This window comes from Daktulosphaira vitifoliae, unplaced genomic scaffold (genome assembly GCF_025091365.1).
Source record: "Daktulosphaira vitifoliae isolate Bord-2020 unplaced genomic scaffold, ASM2509136v1 Scaffold_5, whole genome shotgun sequence".
In the NCBI taxonomy this organism is placed as follows: domain Eukaryota; kingdom Metazoa; phylum Arthropoda; class Insecta; order Hemiptera; family Phylloxeridae; genus Daktulosphaira; species Daktulosphaira vitifoliae.
Window position 1 is genome coordinate 8,798,320 of NW_026099576.1, and position 26,096 is coordinate 8,824,415.

The 26,096-nt window shown below is 25.2% G+C and overlaps 2 protein-coding genes across 2 annotated transcripts; both read right to left on the minus strand.

Annotated features, from left to right (window-relative positions):
- Positions 1–812: 812 nt before the first annotated feature.
- On the minus strand, positions 813–7,177 carry LOC126906955 (uncharacterized). The gene is made up of 2 exons (XM_050687919.1): positions 5,637–7,177; positions 813–1,053 (listed from the first exon to the last, which is right to left on the minus strand). The coding sequence occupies exons 1-2, from the start codon at positions 7,117–7,119 to the stop codon at positions 848–850; spliced, it is 1,689 nt and encodes a 562-aa protein (XP_050543876.1). The 5' UTR covers positions 7,120–7,177; the 3' UTR covers positions 813–847.
- Positions 7,178–8,224: 1,047 nt separating this feature from the next.
- On the minus strand, positions 8,225–23,498 carry LOC126907163 (uncharacterized). The gene is made up of 5 exons (XM_050688265.1): positions 22,549–23,498; positions 18,866–18,907; positions 16,727–16,783; positions 9,823–9,986; positions 8,225–9,702 (listed from the first exon to the last, which is right to left on the minus strand). The coding sequence occupies exons 1-5, from the start codon at positions 23,408–23,410 to the stop codon at positions 9,691–9,693; spliced, it is 1,137 nt and encodes a 378-aa protein (XP_050544222.1). The 5' UTR covers positions 23,411–23,498; the 3' UTR covers positions 8,225–9,690.
- Positions 23,499–26,096: the final 2,598 nt, after the last annotated feature.

The following is a 26,096-nucleotide window of genomic DNA, read 5'->3' on the forward strand; positions in this document are numbered from 1 at the left end:
CAGATCATGTAGCTTTTGAAATAATCCACCAATTTTTTAAAATTAAACACTATCTAAAGATTTACATCGAAGCGTTTATTTTTGATAGTGATTTTAATCACTGTCAGATATTATTATACTTGATCCAACTATGCCACGGCACCACTGTGCCGCGACCCCCTTGTGCTGGGTTTTTTAAATATATTATAAATAGAAAATTTTATGAAAATTAAAAAAATGGTATTGTTGAGATTAATATGCAGTAGGAGATTTTATAATTACCATTTACAGTTAATTTAACCTAATATTTTTTTAGAATTTTTATCGTAATAAAACACTTAAATAGAGATATTAGTAATCTAAATATCTCTATTTAAGTGTTTTATATCTTTATATAATTTTGTAGCTTACATATAGCTTGCATAAGTTTTTTAAGCTTGTAATTTTTTGGGATTTTCCTTATTTACGAGGAGTAGGGGGGAAATTTATAAAATTTTGATGATGATGACTTCGACTAGATACGATTTGTGATTTATTTATATATTGTTCACTAAAGAAAATAAGTGGTCACAGATACAAAAAAGAAACCCATCATATTAAAATGTATACCTCGAATATGCATCGAAGTTAAGATTATAATATGATTAATAATTTTCTTACAACATTCTTTAGTGTCATTAGCAAATGAAACTCATTCAAATATTCAAAAATTGCTATTATGTTAAAAAAATTAAAAACGACAAAATTATGAACAAATGTCATAATGTTATAATGACGAAAAGATTAATAATTATTTAAAAAAATGTTTTATTTATTTAATCAAATAAATCACATAATTTTTCTGAGTGTAGCCTAGATCTTTTATAAGTTACGCGTAAAGTAAATAATCTTCTAAATATTTAGGAGAATAATAGGTCTGATTTTTTTTTTCAATAATCTCATTATCATCGCTGTTTTTCTCATTATTGTAATTTTCATCATCCGAAACTTGATTGTCGTATATTTTATTATCATTTGTGATATTATTTGGGAAATACAATGAGTGATACATGTCTTTATAATTTCCCAATTGCTCTAAAGTAAAATACATAATAATTACTTAGATATCTTATTTTGAATATAATTTTTTTTAACCCTTAAACAGTCGTGTGGGGGTCTAGCATACCCCCATATAAATAAAAACGGATGCATTATATTGGATAAAAGGTATACATAAATATAAATTTAGAAAATGGTTTTTATTGTAATTTTGAATCGATTTTCATAAATAAATACCTTTGAAAAAAAATGTATGACTTAAAATATTCATCAAAATTGAAATGGGTCATATTTACCCCCACGCGACTTGTAACGTTATAATTTTGTTTGGACTTGTATTTTTTGTAAATATCGTTTCATCGTAAATGCAATTGTATAATCGATATAATATTGTGAAATTGGAATTATGTGAATCTTCCACCGACTGTGCAATTAAGTTTTAAAAATAAATAATCTATTGAGAATTTCCACTACTCGATGATACGGAACAAATAAGAACAAAACATTTAATAAATACATCGCGTATAATAAAGAGTATAAAAAGTATGCAAAGATTGTAGGAAGAAAAATCAATGTTCAACAATTTCAGAATAATTGTATATACTCGTATCATAATAATTATATGTATTATAATATTAATAATAAAAAAATTCAATTCAGAAAACTGATTATATAAATGTTATATAATTTTTAGTAATGCACATAATTTTGTAATTTATTTATTTTTTTATTTTTATTATTGAATTTTATCCATATTTATATATTATATGGTAACAAATAATGTCGTTGAGTTAAAAAAAATGAATTTTTTTATACATATTTTATACTTTTTTAGAAATGGGGTCTGATAGACCCTCACGCGACTATGAACGTTAAAAACGTTAAAAATAGGCACGCGCCTGCTAAAGCGTTAAATTATTACAGAATATTTTTAGTATTTTAAAATAAAATAAATAATAATTTAAAATGTGTTTTGTTTTAATAGAAATTTTTAACGCGTAGTAGTATTATAACATAAAAATAAATAATGACAGTACCAATGTTTTTATTAAAAAGAAAATATTTTAATATTTGAAGTTACATGGATTTTATCATCAAAATATATTTGAAATAATAATAATATTACAGTACTGCACTACCTTATCTCTGTGGATAAGAAGTATGAATACTTCCATGGCCTCTCTGTCAGTCGTAAGATGCGACTTATGAAATCGCGTCAGGTCAACAACCGGTGTAAAATTTTGTCAAAAAAAGAAAACGTCCTGAACAGAAAATAAACGAATTGTCCTATCTTGAATGTTACGGGGACAGCACGTGAGAGGAAATAAGGTAGTTAGAAACGAAAAAAGTTTAAAGAATAAAGTGTTACCAGCCATGTGTACAGGCTTAACCAAGAATCGAGAATCTGATGTTGAAAATTCAAAGGGGAAAAAGAAAAATAGTTTATAAAGACGGTAAAAGAGAAAACGGTTTGGAATGTCGAGGGAGACATAACATATTATACTTATACGGTAATAACACGGACGCCGGACACTGTCACACGGGTACACGAACAAACGGGCTCGACTGGTTAATAATTACTGATTAGATTAAGTTTAGAGAAATATTTAATGCTCGCGATTGTGAATAGAATTCACGCCGTCCATTGCGTCTTATTGCGATATGACCCACTCCCGGGAACTCCCATCGTATTCCTACGTTTTATAGCATAAATTTTAAATATAAAACAATAAAATGTAAAATTTATACGATCATATCTTGATTTTGTTGCAATATTATTGTGACTTTAATTTTTAATTAATAAAATAAATAATTATTTTAACTGTAGGGGAGGGCCAAAAAAAAGGCTTCGAGGGTGCGGGTTGGACCACCCTGATTTAGATACTCAGTTTGTTCGTACTGTATACCATTCAAGAGGAACACTATCTATGTTTGATACTACTTATTGGAAATCTTTCTTTAATAGCCTAAAACCTAAATTTATAATACCTTCACCATATTCAATTGGTGGACCTTTACTAAATATTGAATATAAATGAGTTCTGAATAATGTTAAAATCAAGATTAATAATGCAACATGTCTAACAATATTAATTGATCCCGTTTCGCTGCGCTACAGTGTCGGTATGATCGGGCTCAATGGGGCTACGAAATTTCGGCACGAGCGCAGTCTCTCTAGCTCGGGGAATCGGATGCGTCCTCAGGTTGCGGATAGAGGAACGAACTGCAAATATGCAGGTAATATTGATATATTTTATTTAGCTATGCAATAGTATTTGTTTTGTTTAATTTTATGTTAAATATTTGATAAGTTATGTTTTTAATGTTATTTAAAATTCATTGTATAGTAAAAAAAGTTGTTAGTTCTGTTTTTAAAGTAAGGATTTTCCTAATTCAAATTGTATGTTTCTTTTTTTTATTAAACATGTTACATATAAAAAATAAAATTACCAAATATGATCTATTTTTTAATAATTGTCTGACATAATATATTAGACAATTTATAAATGTATTTTAATTGATAACACTAGTTTACAAATAAAAAAAAATTTTCTGACCTATGACTTATGATAGTCATTTTTTATGTAAAATCGTCCACTGAGTCCGAAAATGAAGTCCAAAATACAAGAAGTAGAACAGTTTTTAAGTTATTGCGAAATTAGCGTTTTTCGTGTATCGCGAAAAAACGTTTTCATTATATTCTAAATATCTTTAATTGCAATCAACCGATTTTCATTTTTTTTACATAAAATTAAACAATATTAAATTATCTATAACTATTATCTTAAACAATTCTTTATTTGACTTTTTTGTCGTTTGCTATCTACAAATTTACCACTAAATTTTTATCATTTTTTTCAAAATGTCAGAAAAAATTCAGAGTTTTACGTAAAATACACCAATAAAAAATAAATTTATCAACAATAATTTTAATAGACGTTATACTCTAATACATAACAAAGAAAATGATATATTATTTTGTAAAATTGATAAAAAAATGAAGTTATGCGCGATTGAAAAATAAAACAAATTTCCTAATATCAGAGTTTTTTAATTCGATGCTTTTATTTTGTAAAATATAGACAAATTACTCACAATATTACTTTTCAAAACAAAATTTCGATTTTTTAAATAACCTAAGGTTATTTCCTTCAAAATGAAATTTAGAATTACGAACAAAAAAACTTCGCCTTGGCCTCACTGCTCATCACTAATTGGTAGCACTGTACCTTTTGTCATTTGAAATAAAACGGATAAATTTATTTTGGTCATAGAAGCGTTCTAATTTCTATTAATATATTCATTTTTTCTATAATATTTAAATAATTCATATAACAAGTTTAAAACTAATGTCAGTCATACAGTCGGCATGATTACTTGATTCGGGCGATTCACTATATTCTTATATAGTCAAGCAGAAGTAGCAATCAAGAAACGTATCGTTTTTACTTTAATATTTCTCCAGAGAACTTAAGTGAATGGTGGACGCCAAATGTCTTTTGTAACACGTGCAAAACTGGATTAACAATGTGGATGACTGCGCAAAGTAAAAAAATATATATATTTTTGAAATTTTTTATATTATTTATGTATAAAATAACTAAAATCTTAAAAATTTTCATTCGCTTTAGACGATACTTAACATTTGATGTACCAACAATTTGGCGACAGCCTATGTGTCACGATGTTGATTGTTACTTCTGCTTGACGATTTTACATAAAAAATGACTATCATAAGTCATAGGTCATTTTTGTTGTAAACTAGTGTAATTAATATTTTATATTTATTTATAATTAATATTTTAATTAAATCATATTATGATGTTAATTAACTGATAAATATATTATATTTAAGTTAGTAAAAAAACTATTTTTTTTTTCAGTTTTTTTCTGGATTTCAAAATTTTGGGAAATTTTGGGTCTCTATGTAAGACAATAGAAAAAGAAGACCTATTTCGAAATATGGTAGTTAATAATCTTTAATTTGATATAGTTTTGAAAAATGCAGATGTTCCGAATCATTATCAAAAATTAAAAATAGATTTTTTTTTAATTGAGAATTTGTTTACTTTGATCGCTGTTCATTCAATGAAGAACAATTGTCTGGACAAATCGTATAACGCCGAGTTAAGCAAGTATTTATATGATAACTATACGAAAATGACAATTTTCATAGCTAAATAATTTCTTTTCTTTTTTTTTTTTTGAGCTAATAAAACATATGTTTGGAAATACTATCGAATGGAAATACTAATAAAGGGATACTACTTAAAAGGTAGTAATATACTACTTAGTACTTAAAAGGAATATAAGAAAAGATTAATAAGTCTAATTTTATAAAATACAAAAAATTAGATACTATTAACTTTTAAAAAGAAAAAAGTGTAGAGTATGACCTACACTTTTAAAAATATTTCATGAGATGTACATTGATTATCATCAAGAAAAGAAAACACATATATCTATTTATCATTTATATATACGGATGACTAAAATAAATTTTATAAATGCATAAAGTCTCAAACTATAATTTATAATTATTTCATGTAGTAAAAAAATGAAACGATATATTTCAATCCAAGTCCACAAAAAAATTATTAAATAACTCATTTACTTACCATACGGTAAAATATTTTTTATGACATTTCTATATGTAAGTTTTAAATTTAAGTTCGTTAAAGGTATATAACTTTCTGCAGTTTCAAAGCAATATTGATATTCTTTTAATTTTTCAGTAAATATTGCTAGTGCATTTATTTTCTTATCTGTTGAATTATAAACTTCTGTGATATTATCTTCTACAGTGTATACTTTATCTAAGTAGCAAAATTTTAAACTTAAAAAATGGATGCTCATAAACAAATCAATTGATTTTATTACTTTTGGCACTTCTTCATTTCTAAAAAAATCATTACGTTCTTTGAAAAACGAAATAATATTGATTGACTTATTAAATAGATATCTTATTTTTTTTGAATATTGATTTCTAAATAAATTTAAATCCAATAATACATTCATAATATTAATGATGCACTCACCCATTTTAATTATTTTATCTTTTAAATAGAGTTGTATTTCTATATTATGACATTTTATAAAAATTGTGGTTAATGTTAAATAATTATGCAAAGCAAAGAAAATAGGCCGTGTTGTTGCTGTATTAAGCAGTATGTGAAATGTCTGTATATTGTCCAAATTAAAATCATATTTGATAAATCGAAATATATCTGATAACCTTATTCGATAATTGTTTTCACTTTTTTTTAAAATTGGTGTAAATCGCAGCTCGTCTAAAACGTCGCTCAGTTGGCCATCGTCATTATAGGTGACTCTTTGTTTTGCTTGGGAGCCTGACGCGAGATCTAGTTCAAAAACATGAGGACGTTTCTCCATTAAGTCATAAAACAAAAAATATTTTGGATGAAAACGATTGTATTGTTTACTTTCATATGCTAACGCTAAATGTTTCATAATGACATTATAATTTTCTAATATTGGATTGTTTTCTATTGCAAATATATCTTTTAAAGTTAAATATTGTTTCATGTTGTTAATGATTTTATTTCTTAGCTGTTCCAATATACAATGTAAATTTTCCGGGCTATATTCAATTGGTTTTATTAAATTAGTATACAGTATAAAATCATTTTCAAAGGATACATTGGAACATTTATATTCAATAAAATACTTTAATCGTTCAACAATTGATTGGTGAATTATTTTATATCCTTTGAGTAAATTTTTAGAAATTTCAGATCTACTAAATTCACCATTTTCGTTTTTAGCGATCATATTTAAGGATCCCGAAACATTGTTCAAGTATAAATTAATCATTGTCAAATCTTCTGCACAAAACACATTATTAATTTCTCGTAATGTTTCTAACATGATCATTATGATTTCATCGTGAGTTTTGATTGCCATTCCATAGGTAGATAGTTGAGTTTCAGAAATCGTATTATCAAAGCTAAATAGATATTGCTCACTGTATTTGAAATAATTAAACATATACTTAGAAAAATTGCAATGCATATATGTATGATTTACCGCAACTGAAAAGTTTGAACATGCGATGAGTATAACAAAAATAAAAATTATCATTTTGATGTATATTACTATGCTGTACAACAATCAATTTTTACATAATAAAAAATTTTATTCAATATAAATTGTTAAAAAATCATATTAATTTGCTAAAAGTGTATTCTTATACATTAATTTTTTTGAATATAAATATAACATTAAACAAAAAATAACATTTTATTTAATTTTCTATTATTTACCCAATTAATTCAAACCACATTTTTTCTGTGATTTAAATTAACTTTTTTATATTATTTGAAATAGAAATTTATTCTTTTTGCAAATTAAGGTACATAATGTTATTTTATATATGTTAAAATTTCTATATTTATTTGGAAAAAATAGTAAAGTACAAGTTCTAAATTAAATTTTCATAGTTATAGTCACATAAAATATATTATTTCAGTTAGAAATCTAAGTCAAAGAAGTGGCACTATAGAGGATGATTTTTTTATTGTAACCCACTTAATTACTTATAAAATAAACATTTTTTTTTTTTTTTTGGTTATCTTTAGTTACACATTATTCAGAAATTATCAACTATATAATACTTTTTAAATTCATACCTTATGCCTTGTGAGGGTGACAACTTTGTTTTTTTAATGGGAACACATATTTTAAATTTAATAAAATGTTTAAGTTTTTAATTTTATAGTAAATAGCATTTGAATTTTTAAAATAACTTTATTCGTTTATTAGATTCCCCGAGCTAGGGAAACTGCAATCGTGTCGACGTTTCGTAGCCCCGTAGAGCCCGATCCAACCGACACTGTAGCGCAACGCAACGGGCCTGGGTTTAATCCGTAGAATTCAATTTTATTTTATTTTAGAAACTGATTTTATGGATTTAAAATTTAGTGGATTGTATTTTCGATATAAACGTAAGTAAATGGTTTGTCCATGCACGAACCTGTTTCGTACGCTACTAATTAATTTATACTCTAGTCTAATTACTTTATACTCTTACATAGTAAGCTAAACTAAATATTTAACCAGTCTAACTTTAAAAGAACCCGAGGATGGTGTACTATTGTTTAAGGCAAGCCAAAGGCAATACCTAAGCACCTTGGATATTGAACCTTAAACTAGGGGGAGAAGGAAGATGAAAAGTTATATATTAATAGAACAATCAATAATATTTTATTTAAACATCATTCATTAATTTTCTAATGAACACAAGTAATGAAAAATCAAGAAAAAATGATAAAGAAACAAATAGTACAAATAGTTTGTAAGAAAATTATATCACCGTGTAATAACGTGTTATTTGGCAGTTTTGTAACAAATGATATACAGGGTGGCCCACCACTCACTGACAACTTAAATAACTTTTGATCCAGTTAATATTTTTAGCTGATTTTTTTTTTAAATAATAGTTATACGTTAGGTCTATAGCTATATCTCAATAATTAATTTTTTTACATTTTATTAAAAATATTAATTATTTTTAAATTTTAAATAAAATGTAAAAAAAAAATCTAAGATAGCTATTTTGTAGAGTAGAATTTAAGAAAAATTTTAGTAAAAAAATATCTTATTAATATTCAGTAGTAAATATTCTGTAGCGTTTTGAAGTTTGTAAAAATTTGAATTTTCATGTACTATTTTACGGTATTAAACATTGAAATACGTATTGAGAAAAGGACAGAAGAAAACGCTATCTTTTCAATATACTTTTGAATGAGAGTGATAAGTAATAATTGCCTTATCTAATTTCTTATCATGGTATTTATGCCAAGTTTGTAATGTATACACACTATCATCATATGTATACACAGTAATCATGAAAAGATAGCGTTTTCTTCTGTCCTTTTCTCAATACGTATTTCAATGTTTATAACCGTAAAATAGTACATGAAAATTCAAATTTTTACAAACTTCAAAACGCTACAGAATATTTACTACTGAATATTAATAAGATATTTTTTTACTAAAATTTTTCTTAAATTCTACTCTACAAAATAGCTATCTTAGATTTTTTTTTTACATTTTATTTAAAATTTAAAAATAATTAATATTTTTAATAAAATGTAAAAAAATTAATTATTGAGATATAGCTATAGACCTAACGTATAACTATTATTTAAAAAAAAAATCAGCTAAAAATATTAACTGGATCAAAAGTTATTTAAGTTGTCAGTGAGTGGTGGGCCACCCTGTATATGTGTAACTACAAAAGTATGTCATCATCACTATTATTATCTCTTTATTAAATTTATTTGTATTACATATTATTTTATAAAATTAATACATAATTTTGGCCAATGATTTATTAGTGCATTACAATATATTTGTGACAACTTATGTATAAATTTAGATATACAAGAAACACTAAACTTAAAATAAAAATAAACTTAAATAAAAAAATTGGTGGAAAAATTAATTAAATAATTATCTTTCTAAATAGACCACATAGTTTAAAGAAATATGTGAAAATGGAAATGGAAATCAAAAAAATTATATTTTTAAGAAAACATTTTATTACAATTTTTTTTATTATTTTAACTATGGTGCAAGTATCATTATTTTCAAAGCTAAAAATTAAATTTATGTTTATAATTAGTTGTTTAGGACTTGAACATATACATTTTATTGGTTTCCCTGTAAAATTATAAAATAAATATTGTAAATTTTGCTGATATGCTTCGCAGTTAGTAATTACTAAACATTTTTTGGGATGAAAATATGAATTGATATTAAATAAGAAATATATTATCTTACTATATCTTTAATTTTTTTATATCTGGGCTTAGATGAATCAGATGAGTCAGATGAGTCAGATGAATCAGATGAGTCAGATGAGTCAGATGAATCAGATGAGTTTTCAGGTATTAGCCTTGCAATTTCGAACTTCTCGTTAGATAAATTTTTGTCCACAGTTAATGCTGGAATAATAACATTTTTAAATAGAAAATTAATCGAAATNCACAGTTAATGCTGGAATAATAACATTTTTAAATAGAAAATTAATCGAAATTTAGATTTTAAAAATTTTAAAAAATCGATTTCGACTTTATATTTTCAAAATAATAACATTTATTTAGATTAGATAGTAACTACTCGTGGATAATTTTCATTTTTTTTATATTTCTCAAAGTTTTGTCAGTTACTTGACATGAAACCGACGAAAATTTAGTTTTATTGCTTTTAACATTACATTTTGTAATTTATGTGAAATATTAATGTCTTATAACGAATCAATCAAATAAATAAATAAAAATTATAACTTTTTACTTATTTTTAGATGACATAATATTAAGAAAAATATCAAATTAACAATATATTGTAGTCTGTATCATAAAATCACGTAACTCGATTATTCAAAATTCAAAAGCAAGAAAAACAAACAGTTTTTTATTAGTTAACAATAGAAGTAGTAATTTTATTACTCAATCATTTTTATAAGTATTAAAGATATTTATTCTAAAGATGCTAAATTATCCGTTTGGAGTTATATATAATAGTTATGCCTTAATACAAAACCAACTACTAATAGAAGAGTGATGGATGAGAGACTGAAGATTGTGATAATGGAAATAATACATATAGAACAGTAGTCACCGTGTGCGGTTGACACGCTGGAATTACTGTTGGTATCGAAAGGCTGTTGTTATAGGAAGAAAATAAGGGCAACACCTAAGTATGAGGTGCAGACGAAGTGCAAAACACAAGTACTCTGAAATATAGAGGACGAGAGTAGGTAAAGGCGTCAAGAGGAATGAAACAAAGACTTGATATTAAACAGTAAGTTGGGCAGCAACAACCGAGTTCTGAGATTAATGAATGACACAAAGCATAATAGGCCAGTCAACGAAGGAGTAATTTTAGCGAATGGCGGAAAAAATTCCCAACCAAATTTTTTTTTTTTTATAAGTTGAATTAGGATATGTATAATGACATACTAAAAGTCCTCATCGATTGGACTTTTTTTTTTACAGCCTCGCAAAAGTTAAAAAATATGAGCTTTTTTAATTTTCTCAAAAAATATTTAACTTACAAAAAAAAATTTCGTATGAAAGTTGTTTAAAAGACAATTTTAAACAAAAAAGGTATCTTATATTTTTTCATTTAAACAAATATTTTTCGAGTTACATTACATTTAATATGAGTACTAAAATTTATTTTCAATTTTTTTCCATTTTACGATTAATTTTTATCATATTATTCTTACAACAGACACAATGATAAGAGTATTAAAATTTTCAATTTTTTTTATATTTGTTATTCATTGTCCTTCTCCAAATTTTGATCGAATAAATCTTCAACAAAAGTACAATCTTCTTCATCTTCAATCTCTATTTCTACTGAATTTGTACACCATTGACCTTTGCAATGTCCACATATAATAGAACATATAAGTCCAGTTTTTCGGCAGCCACAATTTTTACCACAACCTTTGGCACAACTGCATGATATGCTTTTAAGTATTTGGTCGGGTGCTGGAGCTTTCAATGTTGTAACTGGGGACAAAATATTATTCTGAAAAACCCACCCCCACTCTTCGGGATTTTTTTTGCGACCTAACCATAACTGCACTTGTAAATAAACTCGGTAAGAGTGTTGTCTTGCAGTATCTTCTGTTGGAGGGAGTGAAGCAAGATTAGTTTTATTTTTCGTTGCAAATTTTGTGAATAAATTAAAACGATGTTTATTCAAAGATTTTTCATTTTCAGGTGCTCCATATAAATATAAGAAGCACTGAATACCATTTTGAGCAATTTCATCATGAGATGAATTAGGTCTATTAAAAATTGAAATAATTGAATTTATGTCCTCTCGTTTTTCTAAAATTTGAACACTTTTTTTTTTCCTTTTTGAAATAAGGCTGACGTTGTATCACATCCACTTATTGCATGATAAAATAGTATTTTATTGATCAATGAAGGATTATTTTTTTGTATAAATTCAGTACTAAACATTTTTTTTTCTTCATTACCGGAGCTTGCTTTTAAAAAAAATATATTATTTTCACTAGGAGTTAAAGCGATGAGAAGTACTAATAAATCAATATCTTCACCAACCACGATAACTTTAGGATGATAACTAGACACATTAATTGCAGTGTTAACAATTAATGTGTCAGCATCATCATTTGCTATTTTAACAACAAATTCATTGCATACTAATTTAGTTTTAAGCATTTCAATAAATCTAATTTTATTATTATCATTTGATAAAAAGTTGTCCTTTAAAACAGGAACAACCATATGGCTTTCAAAAAATACATCAGCACATTTTTTATTTAACCTTCGACGTTGTCGCTTTGAACTTTTTATACTTTTTACATTATTCTGATAACTATCAAACACAACAATTACATCAGTACCAAAGTGTTTTTTTAAATAAGTAACATAAGATTCACAAATTAATTCAAATGTTTGATACATTTGCCAAATAACTTTATGGAGGAGAAATTCTCCATCAATTACATACTTTGCACTAGTAATATATAAACTTTCTAAAGGTATGTGCTGTAAAATATCATATAAGGCAGATTTTTTTGTTTTTCTAAGACCGTTTTCATCAAATAATGCCAAAGGGAAAGGTGCGAGTTCAAATTGAAGATATGACAAAAGTTCTTCATCACTTTTTTTTAAAATAGCGATTCGTTGAAATAGTAGTAATGGGTTTACTTTAATTATTTCATTATTAATTTTAATACCAGAAGTTATTGAAGCTAGAGTTATAACTTTATTTGACCTTTTAAGTTTTATATCATGAAAGTTATTACCCACCATTGAATTTACTAAAACAAGACCAATTTCATACGCTTTATGACAATTTACTTTATCATTACCAGAAATTCCGGTGGCAATTGACATAATATAATTGTTGTTTGGGAATGGATAATTTAATGAAAACCATTTGACAATTTTTTCAACATCACTATCATCACGAGATATCCTAGACTCACGTAGTTCGATGTGCTGTTCGCTTGTACTGGAAGAAAGATTTACAAAATTTTCAATGTTAGCACAAATATTATTTAAAACAGGCATACTCAAAATCCATTTATTTATTACGCTATTCGTCATACCTCTACCATGTGTTAGACCACCAGCTGTTTTCATTGTCCGCATAAGAGTTTGTTCAATCGTCATATCTGTCCATATACCAGACCAAGTTTTATCTACGCGACGAATAGTAAAGTAACTTTTATTTACAAACTTTGAATATTCTGCAGTATTCATTTTATTCTCTAATGTAAGCATATCTTGTAAATACATATAAGTAGCCTTAGCGTATGGAATGTGACCGCATGCTTGAAAATAAGGAAGCATGTCTCTACAACAAGTTAAATGTAGACACCAGTCACCTAATCTTTCGGCTTGAATAAACTTTTTCATTAATGTAACCATTTCAAAATATTGTATCCATAACGCAGCTGTTGGACTTAGATTTTTAATTAAACTAACTTCGGTTATAAATTTATTAGTTATAGAAATAAAAGTTATGTCTTCATTTGTTTTTTCCATACTTGTGGGATCCACAAAGTAATTATTAAAGTACTCTTGAACTTTAACTCGCTCATCTTCAGTTAGATCAATTCTTTCAAAAATAAGTTTTGACAAAGCTAAATGCGTTAATGAATGCGCTCGGATAGATCTCGAATAGGCATGACCAGATAGTAGTTTTTCTACAGAATTTGGTGCATATATAGTATTTAACATTTCCTGAAGTCCACTATTTGACATTAGATACCCAATGCAGCCCATAAAAGACATCAGTAAATGAAAGCCCCCGAGTCGAACAATGACGTTTGAAAGTTCTTTACGATAAGTATGAACTATATCTTTTGCTTTAATATACAATGGTAAATCAAAAGTAACAAATGTAGTTTTTTGATTGATTTCATTTGATTTTTTTACTGCAAAATGGAGTACTGTTGAAATTGCATCATAACTATGAGCTGGTAAATTTACAAATGGTAAAAAAGTTATTTGTGAAAGTGAATAGTCTATAGGCAAAATTTGACTCACATTTTCCATATAGCCATTCCAACCACTCAAATTTTTAATTTTTATATATTTTCCACAGGCCCATAAAACATCAATAGGTTGTAGGTATTTTGTAGTTTTTAAAAATGTAACCAATTGGTTGAGATCTTGAATTTCAACATTTTTTAATCCACTTTCAACTTGTTTTTCATAATAAAAAATGGGTACTTGACCATACTTGCTTATTTCATTTGAAGATGGAAGTTTTTTAACTAGGAGTATAGGTTCATTAGGAATAACTGATGTTGCTGGTGTAGAACAGCATATACCACCCATTATATGAATAGTATTTAAACCATCGATAGTACATGAGTTAAAATCAGCATAGTCAAATACGAATTGGCTGAAAGAGTTTTCAAAAATATTAGTTTGTGGATAAACTAAACAAGACGATTCAAATTTAATAATATCGTGGTAAGTTGAGCAAAGTCCTAGACTAGATAAAATATTTATTAAATTTTTGGATTCAAATTTTCTATGGAGGTATATACCAACACCCATTTGAATAGTAGATTGAAATGATCGAGGTCTTGTCGCTGACATTATAGCATGAGCAATGGCAGTACATTTTTTTGATATTTGTGTTTTATCACCTTTCTTATTACTCAGTATTACTTTATTTAAAAATATATTCAATGTTTTTGGAATGACACAATCAACATTTTCTAAAAATTCATTTGGTGCTGGGTAAGAACTTGTGTCATATATTTGTGAGCGAATGTCTTCTAAAATAATTACTGCCGCGGCCTCTACAATTCTTTGTCTCTCTTCCTCTTTATTAAACTTTCGATTTTCATACCAATTTTTTGTCAATATATTTTGACATGTACCTCGAAAACATATAGTTGTGGTTTTTTTATTTGCGGAACTCAAGATAATATTTTTACCATATTTTTCAAGTAATTTTGCACGAATAGTTTTTACGTCGGGCACATAATCATCATCAATGTAAGGCAATATATCATTTTCAATCGAAAATTGACATTCCTCGCTATTTTCTAATATAGAATATATTTTTTCCATTACTATTTTAATGTCCTCATTTTGCGGTCTACCTCTTTTTAAATTGACTCTAGATGATGATTTGAAAAAATTAACAAAACAATGTTTGTGATATCTACCATCAGCTGCTACGAGATCAATTACATTAGCTAAACGCTTTTCAACCTCTTTGCCCCATAAATCATTTCGTTGTTTAGCTTGAGTAATAATAGAATGGCCTACGTTTAAACTAGTTACAGTACACACAATTTCTCTACACTCTACAGGCTTCTTTTTTTGAATATCCGAGAAATTGTCTGGTATAATTTCAAAGCAAAATAAACACTTACTTTTAAGTTGAAGAGACTGAGATGATCGTACTTTATTTTTGGTAGGTGTAGGTGGTAATGTCGTATCAATAAAAGTAGAAGCACTTGTTTGTTTCAGGTCACTTATAATGGTACATTTACGTGTATATGATTTTCTACATTCTATATGTGCCATTAACGTGCCACTAATGTTTTTAAATTTATTGTCTCCACGCATTTCACTAGCCTTTAAAAGACTCAATAAACCTTTTTGCTTAACTTCGACAAAGTCACCTCGAGTTTTTTCACAAATACAGCAAGTGATATAAGACATATTTTAAAATTATAAAAAATTTTTAACCCAAAACTAATTTAACACAAAATATTTGCTCTATTACTATCTCACAGCTGTAAGACGAAAAATTACTGTTATACAAGTATATTATCGATAAACCTAACGTCTTTTGTTAAGATAAAATTCAGTCTGTAATTAGCGTCAAATCAATTACCTACACTATCGGTTATATCTTAATATAAACTACACTATAATGATACTATAAATAAATAAACTCATACATACACATATAACCATTTGTACCATTGTGTCTGATGTAAGAATAATATGATAAAAATTAATCGTAAAATGGAAAAAAATTGAAAATAAATTTTAGTACTCATATTAAATGTAATGTAACTCGAAAAATATTTGTTTAAATGAAAAAATATAAGATACCTTTTTTGTTTAAAATTGTCTTTTAAACAACTTTCATACGAAACTTTTTTTTGTAAGTTAAATATTTTTTGAGAAAATTAAAAAAGCTCATATTTTTGAACTTTTGCGAGGCTGTAAAAAAAAAAGCTCAAGTCCAATCGATGAGGACTTTTAGTATGTCATTATACATATCCTAATTCAACTTTTAAAAAAAAAAAATTTTGGTTGGGAATTTTTTCCGCCGTTTTTCCTTCGTTGACTGGCCTATAAGGCTATATACTAGAGTCGACTAACCACTATAGCAAGATCCTTTGAGTTTAAATAGTTTTAGAATCATTGCCAATTCATCAGTCGCTAGTGCGCTTTTTGTGTTTTATTTTATAATATTTTTTACAATAATGGTGATATAACACCTTCACAGTAATATGTGATATGACACCCTGTGTATTGTCAATAAGTAAGGAAAAGGGTTTCTATTATTCTCAATTTTCGTAACAATTGATTTGTTTTCATAGTTTTGAACATCCTATTGAATTTAACTACAGTGTCCAACTAAAAGAATGACAGAAATGAAAACTTTCAACATGAAAATTTATTTATGAACATATATTATTGAAAAATATTACCTGCTTTAAGAAAGTTCAATAATTCTGCTACTTCAGATTTTGATTTATTTCTTTGTTCTATATAATATAAATAATCATTAAATTATTTAATAGTGAAAGCTTTTAATTACAATGTTAGAATTAAATGGTTAGTTTGCATGGTGTATTATAATATTGTTTTTTAATTAATTAAAATTTAAATTTGAATTTGTTTTTAATATGTTTACTTGTTTACAGAACTAAAAAAAAATTATATTATAAAAATGTTTAAAAACAAATTAAAAATATTTATCGATAAGTAAATAGCATAGTTAAGATCTTGCTGATGCGTAGATATCTATTTTTAGATTTTTTAATAAATAATTGCCTGCTTAATATTTTTCATTTAATTTACATACATTTAAAAAAAATTCTATATGATCCGAAATAAACTTCATTATAAACTCAAATCTGACAGTAATTAAATCTATTATCATTAAATACTTGAATGTATTTGTGCAAAAATAAAAGCTTGAAAAAAAATTAAAAATTGTTCTGACGTTTCGGAACACTTTCAATAATTAAGTTGAAAAAATTTTGATATACAAAAGAGACCACACTGAAAAAAAGAGGTACGTATATTTAATGAAAAAAGTTCATTGAATCAATGAATTAGTTCATTAAAATATCTCTTATGATCGTGTAAATCCATATAAGGATTTTGTACATTATCCTAGGGGGAAAGGATAAAAAAAACAATTATATATTATTAGTGGCATAAGGTTCCCTCTTTTAAAATACAAAATAATCAATTAACCAGGGGATAAAATCTGATTATTGTACAGATTTAAAGTAAAGCCTATGTGTAGTGATATAATTAAATCCAGCCAATTATATTTAATAATAAATAAAGATCTTCAGTTTTCAAGATCAAGCTTAGGATCGCTACACTATCTTCTAACTATAAAACCCAATGTTTTCCTATTTACAAAAATTCTTTCTGCAAAGTCAAAATAGATAAAATCTGCGACACTCTTCTCAAGTTTATTACACTCTGGGTCTTTTTTAAAATTAATTTGGACTTAAAAACTATTCAAATTAAATGAAATTTGAAATATATTCAAGATTTTGTTTTAGTAAATCTTTCAATTAAAATTTATTTCTTCATTAGATAATAATGTTTTATTTTTCTTATAATGAAAAAATAAATGTCAATCAATATTTCAAACATAACATTTTTTTTAAATAAAGGTAATTTATTTTAACAGTAAACCCAGCTCAACTCTAAATATTTTGTTGTAAACATTTATTATGCATTTTTCTTGTTGGATAGCTTAATGTCTTTGTTTTAAAGAACATCGCGTTCGCAAAAGAAGTAAAGGTTGCAACATAATATTTTTCTAAATTAAGGTATACTAGGTTGGAATATATTTGTAAGCCTATGCGCTAACGAATATTACGCTGGCAGACAGCGTAAAGAAACTTAAGAATTTTTAGTGTTTAATTTTTATTAAATAATAAATTCATTTTAAATAATTGTGGTCGATTTTGATATTAAAAAAAAAAGAGTCGGCTATTTTCAATAAATACAATTTTTTTTAGACATTTTTATAAAAAAAAAAATAATAAGGAGAAATTTTGAGCTCGTATAATTTTTTGATCAACAAGTCAGACACACCAAAAAACATCTTGATGAAATTATTACGGTAGTAGCTTTCAATCGAAGCTGAAATTTAACTGCAGTTATTAGCACGTAGCAAAAATTTCGTTTGTAGGAGGGTGAGGGATAAAAACATAATTTTTTAATGCTCTTTAATACTATAAACTTAATTTAATATTTAAAATCAACAATTAAAACTTTTTGAGTTAAATCATAATTTAAATGTAGAGACCTTAATGGATAAAGAAATAAATCTATCCTTCCTTGCAACTCTCTAAATTTTGGAAAATGAGAGGTTTTTATCACATTTTGCAGTTAATAGGTTTGCATGAGTCACGCAAGAACTAGCGACGGCAATGATCTCATTTTGTCCCAAATGAGCCGCTTCCCCGATATTCAGTGACCCTATTGTGCTGGTTTTTTTTTAATTGAAAATAAAAGTACAAAATTATATCAAAGTTCAAAATGACATTAAATATTTCTTGTATGCCAAAAATTCATAAATATATGATGATAATTACCTTTTTCCATAAATATTGACATGTCTGAGTTATTTGGTGTAACTAAAAAATAATAATGATATTAAAATCAAACTATTTATAAACTATACTTTTTTTTTAGTTCCATTGCACCAATCCACTGGGTTTTATTTATAATAGAAAATAAAAATAATTGTAGCACAATGAAGTTTTGACACAGTGAGGTTGCATCACAGTATACAGGGTGATTTATGATATTGGTTTTTTATGATATTGCTATCACAGTCACGGATTGTTTATTATCAATTATGACTATCAATAGATATACTTTTTGTATTGTCAGTTAGTGTATTTATAAACTCACAACAATGTACCTTACTATCATTGATAATAACAATGCTGTGTACCTGCTAATATCGATGTCATAAAAAATCCATTAGCTACCTGTATTTGTAAACCCTTGTGTATTATACCTATATACTAACTCAAAAATTTGAAACTTTAAATGTTCATATCTAATAAACGAATAAAGTTATATTAAAAATTCATATGTCATTTACTATTGAATTAAAAAGTCAAACATTTTATTAAATTAAAAATATGTGTTACCATTTAAAAAAACAAAGTTGACACCCTTACCAGGCATAAGGGATGAACTTAAAAAGTATTACATAGTTAATAATTCAAGAATAATGTGTAACTAAAGATAATAATAAAAAAAAATTTTTTAATTATTATTATTCTGTAATTAATTGAGTGGGTTATGATAAAAAAATCACTCTGACAGTAATTAAAATAACTATCACAAAAACGCTTCAATGAAAATCTGTAGATAGTGTTTAATTTTTTAGAAAGAATTTATGAAATACTCCAATAACCACATGAAATCAATTTTTTAAATAAATTTCATTAATAAGTTTTATGATTCAAAACACAAAACATGTATTTATAATATTAAACATATACTTATGTAATTCATGAATAAATACTATAAATACTGTTAATAAATAATAAAAAAGTTTTATATTTTATAATTATAATATATCATAGTAATTAAATTTATAATGAAATGGATATTTGATAATGTAGCATTGTTAATTTTATGAAAAAAATTATAAAAATTTAAGTTGTAAAATACAAGGTAATTATTTTATTATTAGCCACTGGATTTCTCTCTTAAAATAATAATTGTATTAAGTAAATTCTTAATGGTATTATTCAATTTTATATATTTTTCGATTTATAAATTATTAATTATTTTTTAATTCATCCCTTATACACTGTAAAAGTGGTTTTGAACTGTTTAAATGGTCACATAAATATTTAATTATCTAATAAAATAAAAAATGATCTCGTTACAAAAAAATTGACTTATTATTATTAAAATCTAACAAACGTTATAAAAATTATAAAATTTATTGGTAAATATTCCAATTTTATTAATCAATAACAATGGCCCATTTGAGCATTATTGAAATAATAATCATTTTATTATATTCAATAGTATAAATTACAATTAATCTCCTTGACCCAATAGACGTTGTCAATCCAGCAGTGTCAGATTTTATTCTTCTGCCTCATGCCTATTCTATTTCATTTATTATTTATATTAACTTGTAATTATTTTAAATATGATTTGAAATACGTTTAATAAAATGTTTTGTTTTTTTTTTATTATTATTTTGGAAATTTATGACAAATGTATTTAATATTATTTCTATGTATCATAATTATATAATTCCAATTAAGCTTCAAGAATTTAAAAACATGAAATATAATATCAAAAATTTCATATTTTTTATCTACGACAGCTATTTGTATATAGAATTAAAATTTAACTCATAGTACGTAACATATCCTTTTTATTTAACATATATTTAAAACTTTCAGTATTTCCGGAACATTTTCTAAAGTTAAGTTGAAAAACTTAACTTTTTGTGTAAAAGTCATTATTTTGAATTTTATGGGTCAAATATTTAAAAAATGTATATTAAAATAAAGGAAAATGCCTATGGTATTTATATTACTACAATTTGTTTTTTTGAAAAGTTTTACTGAAATAATTCAAATTAATTAGATATATGTATAAATTGAATATGAATAATTTTATATTTTGAATATAAACTTATAAAATTTACTATAATTGTCTATTGATATAAAGTAATATTAAATGTATGTATATATTTACTTCTGATTTTTGATTACTATAATGATATACATGTATTATTTATTATTTGGGATTAAATTACACACGCAATTTAAGGGCGTAATAGTTTTTAACTTTTTCACTGAAAATAATTTCATAGGTAAAATTATGTAGAATTTTAGTTACAAAGTAATTTACTTAGGTAGATCATTATTTTATGTTTTTTGAAGATGTGCCTCAAGTTGGTTTTAAATATAACCTCTATTTAAATTATTCTAGTCCTGAAAAACTTTCATTACACTTTTATTCTAAATATTAAGTAATAAGAAATTTATTCGTCAAAACCTATCGTTAGTAAGATTGAAACTATTTATTACTAACTTGTTTTAATATATTTAATCCTATGTAGTTTTTATAAAAAAAACATTTCAAATTGATAGGACTTCCTCTTTATTGGAGAAGGTACTTATTAAACATTTTATATAATACAATTTAACTTTTTTAAATTAATTGATATTCTTTAAAAAATCAATATAAATGTGCTTAGAGTAATGAATTAAAATATAAGTTTCTAGAATATTCAAGTAACTTGTAGAATAATTTTTCAGCATAAATAATTATAAATTTTAAATACTTATCTGACTGCCCATTATTTTATTACTTTTTACAAATATATCGCTCATTCGGAGCGATGTTTACATTAATGTATATCTTTTTAACTACCATAAGCGTATTTGTGGTTTCGAACAATGGCAGGTTAAAATAGTTAAATTTTTAAGAAAAACTAGCTTCTCTTCATCACCTTACCAACTAGTTTAATATAAAAGGGCTAGGAAAATTAACACATCGCTCATTATCACTCATTATTTACCCCATACTCTTACTCTTTCATATTAAAGTTAATAATGTAAAATTTATGTTACATTTGTTAACCTTAATTATAAGTCTTATACATTTTTTAAAATAATTAATTCAAATCATAGAAATAAACTCAGTATGTTTCCCCTCGTACTAGTATTTTTATATTCGATGCGAAGCTAAGAAGGTATTAGATTTACTATAATGTGATTTTTTGTGTCTGTTACCACTTTTTCTCAGCTCTCACCATATTTAAATTAACATAATATATTGACGTCAACAAGGAACATCATAATTTATCATCTATCTAAAAGTCCATCTGGATATCAAGGTAAGTATAGTCGTAAGACATGCACTATATTTATGTAATATAGTAGATGAGAGGTAGGATTAAGTTGATATGATTGAATCAATATAATCCTTATAACTTACAACCCTTCCAATATACCATCTCCCTCAATTTTCTTTTTATTACATTATTACCAATAGTCTCATTATATTAAGTAGTACTTCTACAGAATTTCAAGTTTTAATGGTTATTTATTCTTTTAAGAGATTCAATTGAAGCTTCAGGATACGAACTTAGCCCATATCCTTAATTTTAACCTTTTTACTAATGGAAATTGAAGCAAATATAAAATAACAATTTTTAACTATCTTATGAATCGTTTCAAAATAAGTTAATATATTTCAAAATGAAATGTTTCTTTTGAAAACTTACCATAGAGAACTTCATCTGGTAATTCTATATCAATCATATTAATATTTTTGTTGAAATAGAAGTGTAAATTGTAAAGCTTTTCTATAATAATCTTCTTAATTTCGTCATCAAATTTATTATTCAAATATTCAAAATTAAAAATTTTATTTTGTATAATATGTACTGTCTTCCAATCTTGCGGTATAGAATCATCATTTTCAGTAGTAAATACACATTTTTTTTCTAAGTCGCCATTAATATCATTACTAATATATATTATCATTGCATTAAAAACAATATCAATATTTTTCAAGATAATTTCACAAGATTTTGGATTATCTTTCGACGGAGGATCACGAACAATAATGTTTTCAACTTTTTGTAAACGTGACAAAAAATCATATAATATGTAATCATGTTGTTTTGTGTTGGGTCGCATATGATATAATGCATCCAATGAAATCAATGATTCTTTTATGACTGTTGCCAATAAAGTTATTTTTTTAATAATACCCAATAAATTTATGGTACATTCATAGGGATTATTTTTTGTTTCTAAAATTATTTTACATATATTTTGATAATCATTGACCATATAGAATATTTGTCTTAAATCTTGAGCGTATAGACAACTAAGGAATAATGTAGCACTACGTACTTTACCATTGCTTGATCCTTTATGGGCAATGCTATTAATACTCTCTAAGCTATAATAAGTTCTACCATATCGCACTTCCTGTATGGTAGATAAATTTTTCCAAAAATCGTTTTCACAAAAATGATTAATGATTGCTGTTTTTCTTGGCGTACTAGAATATGCTTCAATAAATAAAATTGCGTGAAGTAAAAAAACCCAAATTTCGGGTAACTTAATTAAAAACATTTTTAAGGATAGTAACCAAAAAATAAAAAATATATAAATTTTTTACTAAAAAATAATTAAATCTTTTCGTATTAGCTAAAATTGTGAAGAAAAATATACTAAATAATTAAATTATATTAACTGTTATAGAAAAAAAATCTGTTTAAAGCTTAAAATAAATGTCGATATTTTATTATTACATTTTTATTTATTTAGGTGTTATTTTAAATATATGACTTATGTACTGTGAATAAAGAGTTAGTTGCCTTAAAATCTTTATTTTTAAATAAAAAAAAAATAAATCAAACAAAATGCTTCTAATATTTAAAATCAACATTTTAAGTAATTTTGGCAGGTACTCTTTTTTTACATTTATAATTTTAATATAAATCTGAGAGAATGAAGAATTTACTTAAGTATTTTTTTATTTAAATCCCTAAATTTTCTTAGTACTGAATTTATTTTTCTTTTTTTGTGTTTAAATTGCTTTTAATTTAAAAAAAAATAAAAATGTATAAATTTTTTACAAAAAAATAATTTTTTTTTGTATAAGCTGAAATATAAAGAAAAATATACTGCATAATTGAATTATATTAATTACAAAAAAAAAATCTGCTTAAAGTTTACAATAAGTCTCAATATTGTATTATTACATTTTTATTTATTTAGGTGTTATTTTAAATATAAAAATTATTTACTGTTTTAAGGAAACTATGTCTTTATTTTTAAATAAAAAAATGTAATTTGAACAAAATGCTTGGAATATTTAAAATACAAATTTTAAGTAATTCTGACAGGTACTCCATTTTATATTTATATTTATAATTTTACTATGAATGTGAGAGAACGAAAATTTTACTTAAATTAGTTGATTGTATTATTAAATATGAAGTAAAAAATACATAAATTTAATATTACTTTATTTAATAGACATTTATAGTGATTAGTGGTAAAATTGTATATGTTTATTTATAATTATTTATGTTTAAAATTATTCATATTTAATTTGTACATATATTTCAATAGTTTGAAATATTTAAGTAAAACTTTTCAATTTCTGTTATTTTATGAAACTTTAAATCACTACTAGAAACAACCTATACATAAGTCTGAAGTTGGTCAAACTTGAAAGTGCTTTTCTTCTATACCAATAATTCTACATTGAAATTCGATTTGGCGAATATTTACTTTACTCTTATTCAATCAAAGATACAAATGCACGAAATTAATTAGCATATTCATTTTCACTAATTTTAATCTCATTTTAGCTTCGATGCGAGCTGAGAAGATATTAGTTTTNAATAAAACATATTTTTCATAATTTTATTCTAGCTTCGATGCAAAGCTGAGAAGATATTGGTTTTACTGTGATGTGTTTTTTTTGTGTCTGTTACCACTTTTTCTCAGCTTTCAACGAACGGATTTCTTTCAACGATACGTCAAAAGATCACAAATCGTATGTAGTCGAAGACATTACCCTTAAAAATTGAAAAAAATTCCCTCGTTCCCCGTAAATGAGGGAAATCTCCAAAAAAATTACAAATTTAAAAATCGCTAATTTTCGAAATTTTTTCAAATTCTTTTACTAAAATGTGCCGTAACTTTTTCAAAAATGAACATATTAACCCAACCCAACCATATATACGGGGAGGCTTCAAATATAAAAAATGCATATATAAAGTAGAACTTTTTCAACTTATCTTTTGAAAGTGTTCCGTAAAGTCTGACACTTTTATATATATATCTTAAATTAAAGCTTATATAATATACTTTAATTAAAAAAAAAAAATTTGACCTCTGGACTTGTCTTCATGGTGAAAATGGCTACTGAATGCTATTTTCGTGTGAAAATTCTCGATTTTATTTTTTATATTACATTTAACTTTATAATGCTATAACTTATTGAAAAAAAATGGATCCACACAATTTTTTTATGAGAAATAATATTTTTTAATAAACCCTTTTTCATTCGACATACTTTATCTTAATCAAGATATTAATAAGGAACCAGCAGATCAAGTAGCTTTTGGAATAAAACACCAATTTTTTTAAAATTAAACACTATCTAAAGATTTGCATCGAAGCGTTTATTTTTGATAGTGATTTTAATCACTGTCAGATATCATTATACTTGATCCAACTATACCACGGCACCACTGTGCTGGGTTTTTTATATATATATTTAAATAATTTAAAGGAACGAAGACAATCCAATTTGGCATATGTAATCGAAATAGGTAATTGTTATATTTATGTATATTGTATATTTATGACTTGCAGCATACATGAAGTTTTTAAAGGTATTTTAAACTTTGATAAAGTTTTGTATTTTAGCTACTATGCGAATACAAGAGGGTATTAATTTTACATGATGTGTTAATTTTTTTTTGTGTCTTTCACTACTCTTTCTTAGCTCTCACTGGACCGATTTTTCTCAGCGATTCGTCAAAAGAACTCAAATTGTATCAGGTTTAATATCTGACTCTTTAACTGCCCAAAAAAAAAGGATTCAAATGAAAAGTTTACTTTTCCAACTTAACTTTTAAAAATGTTCCGAGCTTTTAATATATTAAAAATAAAGTTTATTTTACGTACTATAACTTAAAAAAAAATCTTATCGTCATCTTATCATTTGTGTGAATATAGCTGCCGTAGTTAAAAAACAAGATAACTTTGTGTGTCTAAATTTTATTTATTTTTTTTTTTT

Excerpts from the sequence above, each read along its gene's own strand:
- LOC126906955 (XM_050687919.1), bottom strand. The coding sequence starts at position 7,119 with ATGATAATTTTTATTTTTGTTATACTCATCGCATGTTCAAACTTTTCA. Across the intron at positions 1,054-5,636 it reads AAAAAATATTTTACCGTATG|AGCAATTGGGAAATTATAAA; the intron begins GTAAGTAAATGA and ends ATTTTACTTTAG.
- LOC126907163 (XM_050688265.1), bottom strand. The coding sequence starts at position 23,410 with ATGTTTTTAATTAAGTTACCCGAAATTTGGGTTTTTTTACTTCACGCA. Across the intron at positions 18,908-22,548 it reads ACCAGATGAAGTTCTCTATG|TTACACCAAATAACTCAGAC; the intron begins GTAAGTTTTCAA and ends ATTATTTTTTAG. Across the intron at positions 9,987-16,726 it reads ATTGAACTTTCTTAAAGCAG|CATTAACTGTGGACAAAAAT; the intron begins GTAATATTTTTC and ends TTATTATTCCAG.